At 38.5% G+C, this 7,028-nt stretch overlaps 1 protein-coding gene across 2 annotated transcripts in view; it reads left to right on the top strand.

Annotated features, from left to right (window-relative positions):
- The first annotated feature begins 248 nt into the window (after positions 1-248).
- Positions 249-7,028, top strand: part of Ift74 (intraflagellar transport 74) — an 84,133-nt gene continuing 77,353 nt past the window's right edge. For both annotated transcript variants that reach the window (XM_040757158.1, XM_040757157.1), the window contains exons 1-2: positions 249-404; positions 3,474-3,608. In XM_040757158.1, coding sequence (XP_040613092.1) covers positions 3,489-3,608 — 120 coding nt within the window. In that variant the 5' untranslated portion in view covers positions 249-404; positions 3,474-3,488. The remainder of the gene's footprint in view (positions 405-3,473; positions 3,609-7,028) is intronic.

The following is a 7,028-nucleotide window of genomic DNA, read 5'->3' as shown; positions in this document are numbered from 1 at the left end:
GACCTTGCAAAGCAAATCTTTTAAGGACACTCTCAATTATGCAGCCTTCCTCACAAACTTAGGTTTAAAAAAAAAAAGAGCTCTGGTAAAGGAAAGATTAAGGAATACCACTTTTTTCAGGGCAATGGAGTGAAAGGAAGAAAGGGTGAGAAAGACAGGCAGGAAAGGCTGGCCTCAAATCTCGCGAGACCCCCACCCCAGTCCCGGGTCCAGTTTTAGGTACCGGGATCGGGAGGCGCAGCGCCGTCCAATCACGAGGGGAGTTTTCCGCGCGGTGGCCGTTGCTGGGATACGCGGCCTGGCGCCCAGGCTGTGCTTAGGGGAGCGGTGCTGCTCGCCCGACCGTCTCTTCAGAGGTTCGTGTTGCGGGGGTTCCCCACACCCCACGCATTCGCCCCTGCAAGGTGAGAAATCTCAGCTCCCGCGCCTTCTCCCTGCGCGGGTTATCGTTCCGTGGCGACGGACCCGCTCCGAACAAATTCGAATTCGTGGGCTCTTGGCTGTTCTGTAATCTGGGGACTGAGGCTTGGCCTGGGAGATTCCGCTCAACACCTGGACGACGAGTGAAAAGTCACTGCCCTGAAGGAGGAGGCTGTCAGCCGGTTACAGGGGGGAAGGGGCTCAGCGACTTCTCCCTGAACCCAAGTCGGAAGGGTTGGCCCTACGGAGGATAATGGCAGACATAGGAAGGAAAAACTTGATGCTTTTAACTTCACAGCTCTGCAAAACAAAGGCAGGCCGCCACACTTATGTTTTAGAGAAGACATATCCCACCCAAGGGGATTGTGTGTGTGCCAAAGTGCTTACCGTCCTTGTGGAATCTGAGATTGTGTGACTACTGCCCTCCCCCATGATGGCGCGAATGGGGGTAAAAGAGCTCCAGGGATAGGGGTGTGTTTGTGCCCTCCTCCCCTTTCTCTTAACACAAGTGGGACTAACATAAGTTTCCACTACAGCTAAAGCAGTATTGAAAGGAAATGCAGTAGATTCTTTATAGTGTTAACATTTTATTAACAGGAAAGCTAGAGTAACAGTGACTGGTTGTGCTGGAATTACTTGGTGTTTTTCCTTCTTTTGAGAAAGCGTTTTTGACTACAGGCGCTTCACTTAACTTTGATTTCATTTGAATTAATGCTGTTAGTGTCTCTGGTTAGTTAAAAACCATAGTCAAGTAGAGGCAGGGTGCTGCTTGGAATGGAAGAGTTGGTGTGCATGTATTTATTTATTTATTTATTTATTTATTTATTTATTTATTTTGACACGAGGTAATTGCTTAGATGCCCAAATGGAAATTTTCAGTAAACAAGTGAACATTTTCAGTAAACAAGTGGCGCCTGGTTTGAATGATAGACTTGCAGACAATTGATTTATGAATTCTTATTACAGTTGGAGCTGAAAAGTGTGTGCGATTGTAAGATAATTGTAGAAGTTAGCAGTATAACGATGGATCATGGGGTGGTGCAAAGAAAAATGAGAAATGCTGAGCATTCTCCTACGTGGGGTGTGGGAATAAAGCCTTGAGTTCAACCATGTATTGTTTGCCGTCGTGGTGAGTCCTTGCCTCCCTCTCTTCCTTCCTCCCTTCCGTCACAGGCATGCACCACCATACCTGGTTTATTTTTTAAAATTTGAGTCAAGGTAGACATATCTTCTCAAACACTATTTTTTGAAGACAATTTATTTATTTTTCCTTTGTGGTGATGGAGGTTGGTTAATCTGACAGTATTTTTATTTTCTCTGCTACTGAATTACTTTCTGAGCCCAAATTTAATAAATTTGTAATTGGGATGCCTTTGCATAGGAGGAGATACAAAAACATAGTTTCTGCCTGCCGCTGCGACAGATGCTCGGGTTTAAAGATATGAGTCAGCTCTACCTGAGCAGATTCTTTGTTACTGGGGTGGGTACTGGGCAGAGTTATGCAGGATATATGGTGCTGTATGCAACAGCCCAGTAATGCCTAAGAAGGTGGAGGTGGTCTAGAGTAGTCATGGAAGAATTCTTGAAAAGCCAGCATGCAAGATATGTTAGACAAGGACAGTTGTTAGGAGGCTGATATGATAACCTACTTGAATTAGTGAGGCCCTAAACTGTCTGCCAGGACTGTGAAAATAGCATTTGAAGGAATTGAACCAATAGGCTATCGGAAATGAGAGAAAGAGGAGAAATCAAGAACCAAGTTTCTGACTTGTATGAGTAGGAGGAAATACCAAGAGGGAGGAGGGATTTGGGGAAAATGATAGGTTTTCATTAACTGTGTCTAAGTGGAGAAATTAAGTTTTGTATGTAAAAACCTGATGTTAATTGTATCAGGGAGATAAGGAGTTGTGCATCCTTAGCTCACTGTTTGCTAAAACTCTCAGTGTGGGTATAAGAAAACAAGACTGGATGGCCTTGTGTGCAATGCTGCCATAGACAGTCGAGTAGAGGATGAAGGAGCCTGGAAAGAGAACTGGAGTAGGCTAGTGTCACGCTGATGGTTTCACATAGAATACATACCAGTCAAAGATGACACTTTTATCCCTGGAATATTGACAGAGGGCGTCTAAATGGAGTAGTAGAAACCTAGGAGGTAGTGGAAATCAGCTGCTCTACAAAGCCTGATTCCATAAGGAAGACTTTGTGTATAGGTTAGAGGAGTTTACAGGACAAATAAATTAGTTTCTGTGGTTAGAAAAGAATTGAACTTGCCAGTAGAGTGAAAGAAGTAAATTGTAAAGATTGCTGCTGCAGTGGAGATAATATCTCGAGGGAGATGTGACTCTAACACATGGTGGCTTGAAGAGGACATATCAGAATATAGTTTAATTTTCAATGAGAAAGGGATGGCTATTGATACTGGAGAGCAGGATGGGCTAGCTTGGTTTGTATGCTCTAAAGGTGATAGAATTATGTCCTAATTTTATCAGATTACTAGGAAATCAGGTTATTTCCTGAGAGTGACAGGAACAGATAGAAACATGATTAAGGATTCTATACACCAACAAGAAAGAATTAGAGTGCCTTGCCTTTGCTGAAATGGGAAATGGAGGAAGGAATGTTGTAGTAAATGATCTCATTTATTCTTTGTGTACTTACACATTTTCATTGTTTGCTATTATGTGTAAGTGCATGATGCATGTGTGGTGGTGGATGCTCATACTACAGTGTACATGGGGGAGTTTGTAGAGTCAATCTCTTCCAGCTTTCCGAGGATTCCAGGGATGGAACTCATGTCTCTAGGCTTACATGACAAGGCTCTTACCCAATGAGCCATTTCACTAGCCCCAATCCCACAGTTCTAAGTAGAATATTAAAGTAAAATGTGAATAAAATTAAAGCCAATTTAGCCTTGTGGTATCTGAGAATGGTACTTGCAAGAAAAAAAAACCACTGTGAATTAAGCATTTGAAGGAAGGGTGTAGTGAGTTACTAGTACTTTGGTGTATGAGACCGCAAAGAAAAACATGAATTATATTTTTGTTTCCAAACAGTGGTTAAAGCGAACAATGGCCAGTAACCACAAATCTCCAGTCCCTCGCCCTGTTTCTCGGGGTGGACTAGGGTTGACAGGAAGGCCTCCTTCTGGAATAAGACCCCCATCTGGAAACGTTCGGGGCGCAACTGCAGTAAGTTGGGAATCTGTGCAATGCAGATTTTACTTTGTTGTTCTTTTATTCTATAAACAATGTTAATTGTATGAAAAATTGTCTAAGATGTGTAAAAATACAACGTGGAAGAATCAGACCATAATGTTTAGTGATACCCATAAATGTATTTTAAAGTTATAATAATTTACTTTTTGTGTTACTGGGATCAAACACAGAACCTTGTATGTATTAGACAAGGGTAAAGCTATTATTATAGTTAAAATTGTATACTGTTTTAGAGTAAGAAACAAATGAGATAAAGTAGATTTAAAACAGAACCAATAATTTGTAAGAATTTGTTTAGTAATGAGGCTTTTCAGATTAGTTGAAAAATACAGGGGCTGAAGAGATGGCTCAGTGGCTAAGAGCACTGTCTGCTCTTCCAGAGGACCTGGGTTCAATTCCCAGTACCCACATGGCAGCTCACAGCTGTCTGTACCTCCAGTTCCAGGGGACCTGACACCCTCACACAGAAATACATGCCCGCAAAACACCAATGCACATGAAGTAACATAAATAAATAATTAAAAAAAGAAAAAAGAATATTCTTGAGACCTTCTCCAAACCTAATAAATTATTTCTTAAGGCAATTTTTTGTCCCTCCTTGTCATTTATGAGACTTGTAAAGAGTGTAGAGACTTGGTGTTTTAGAGTATTTATAACTGGTAGAGGAAAAAATATATATAATTACTTAGTATAAACGTGATAAAGTCTGAGGACTTTCTAATAATGGTAGAAAAACAATTACTTGAAAATATTTTTAATTTTTATATTTGAACTTATGAAATTGAAAATACCATAAAAATAAAACGACAAGAAGGAAAGTATTTTTGTATATGTCATTCATAACTTGTAAAAAATTGAGACAAAGTCTTCCTACTATAGCTTGGGCTAGCCTTGAACTCAGAACCTTCTTGCCTCAGTCATCTAAGGGATAGCAATGATTACAGATTGTGCCACCACACACATCAGTATTCAGAATCCTTTCTTGTTATTGTTTTTTTGAGTCAGGATTTCTTTGTGTAGCTTTGGCTATCCTGGAAGTCACTCTGTAGACCAGACCCACCTGCCTCTGCCTCCTGAAAGTGTTGGGATTAAAGATGTGAGCCACCACTGCCCAGTTTAGTATTCAGAATTTTAAAATGAAAAAGCAAACTTTACTAATTTGTATGAATTTCTTCTAGATTAAAGCTATAAACTCATGGTCAAGTAAATTCCATGGGTTAGTTTTTTTTTGCAGGGGGGACACTGGGGAGTAATAGCATTAAAAAATAGGGCTCAAAATATTTCTGAATGGTAAAAACAAAAAGGAGAAAAGGCATAATAATATCCAAAAATATGTGAATGGTATGAATAAAAATATTTTTATTGTCACAGGAAATGAGAAAAAAATATTTAGTAACTATTGAGATAGTGGCATGTCAGCATAGTCAGTAAGAGAAACAACATATTTGAAAAAGTACAAAGTTTATAAAGTGACTATTCTAAGAAAAAATTATAACTACAGAGGTTATTATATTTTCATTATAATAACAAAAATTTGGAACAGATTGAGTGACATTTTAAATTAATTAATTAATTTTTTTGGGGGGTGGTTTCAAGACAGGGTTTCTCTGTGTAGCTTTGTAAACCAGTCTGGCCTCCATTTCACAGAGATCCGACTGGGTCTGCCTCCCAAATGCTGGGATTAAAGGCATGTGCCATTACTGGTCTCGTTTTAAACATTTTTAAAAGTTTGTTTTTAATTATGTGTGTATGTGCATTTGTGTCTGTGGGCCCGTGCATGTACGTGTAGTACCAATGGAGGCCAGAAGAAGGCGTCTGATTTCTTCCAGCTATGGTTACAGGTAGGTGTGAGCTCTGGACATAGTGCTGGGGAATGAAATGGTAGTCTTCTGGAAGAGCAACAATTAAGTGAGCCATCTTTCCAGCCCCATAAACAAATCTTAAATAAATTATCTCTGCTACTAAAAATGTGTCTGGCTATTATTAAAATTATTTTTAATATATTTGAGAAAACTTTTTGTAGTATATTATTTTAAAAAGCAATATAATATCAATTTAACAGTAATACACATTTACATGTTGATAGAAATGAAATTGTAGGCGGCATGCCTGTAATCCCAGCCCTCTGGAGGCTGAAGCAGGAGAACCATGAATTCAAAGCCAGACTACATATTTCCAAGTCAGCCTGAGATAATAGCAAGATCCTATCCAGGCCAGGCTGGGGCAGTAGCAATAGGTGTCTCAAAAAACAAGTAACAACAAAACCCTTTTCTCTGGTATAGTATTTTCTGTTATTCAGACGTATGGTTTTGAGTAACTGAAAAAGTACGTAGTGCTGGTACTCGAGTTCCAACAATAGGCTAATTGTAGAAGTATACTACTGAGTCCTATGTTTAAAGGACAGCACTTTTTTTTTTAAAAAAAAGGAAATAAATGATAGTCAGATTTTCTTAAACTTGTATGATTTTCCTAGAATTTCAGATAATTGTATTATATCACTATAACCTAAGATGGAAATGATTTTTCTCTTGTTCTATTAATAATTGATTCTTTTGATGCTTGTTAATTAAATACTTACAAAAGTAATCTGACATTCTTGGCCAACTTCTATTTGCCTTGCACTTTACCTATGATATCTATGGTTCTAAAGTGAGTGATGTTCAATGTAATACAAACAGTGGCTGATTTTGAGAGCTTCTGCCTATTCTGTGCATTGTTAGCTGTGTGGTATGTATCTTATTAGACCTTTCTGTGCATTTACAGACTCAAAAACACATACGCGTATGAAGGTTGTGGTCATACTCTTTTAGTTTTTTTTGTCTCTTTCTGTAATACATTTTTGAATATTCTTCCAAATTAATATATGTACTCACACTTTATTACATTTTATTATCCTCTATACTTCATCTGGTAAATGATAAATACAGGTGATTTAAGTAGTTCTTCTAAGTCTGCCTGCCTAAAGCAGAAGAAAGAATTGTTTAGAAAGTTACCAAAGACTTCTCAGTCTCTCCAAGAAACCACTATGGGTAACCCTCAACTTTTATTTGAATTGTAATTGTTTTTGTATTCAGCATAGTCTCTGGAATGTGTACTGGTGTTGGTAATGTAGCTAAATAGTTTGCAACTAATTCTCTGAGGCACTTAAGAACTGGGTTGTTTGATAGTGTTAAAGGCTACCAGCTAACAGAAATAAGAACAACAAAGTAAATGGCAAGAAATTCAAAAGTCTAATATTTCTACCCATATTTAATCTTCTACTGTACATTAGTTTTTGGCAGAGAAAGAAATAAAAGAAAAAGGATAAAAAAGATACAAGATACAAAGGGATTTTTGGAATGGTTTTACATTGCCTTTTATAATTTCCCAAGACTTATGTGCTATATAGTTGAC

The sequence above is a fragment of the Mesocricetus auratus genome, unplaced genomic scaffold (assembly GCF_017639785.1).
Source record: "Mesocricetus auratus isolate SY011 unplaced genomic scaffold, BCM_Maur_2.0 Super-Scaffold_100014, whole genome shotgun sequence".
In the NCBI taxonomy this organism is placed as follows: domain Eukaryota; kingdom Metazoa; phylum Chordata; class Mammalia; order Rodentia; family Cricetidae; genus Mesocricetus; species Mesocricetus auratus.
The sequence above is the reverse complement of the archived record's forward strand: the minus strand, read 5'-3'. Positions and strand labels throughout refer to the sequence as shown.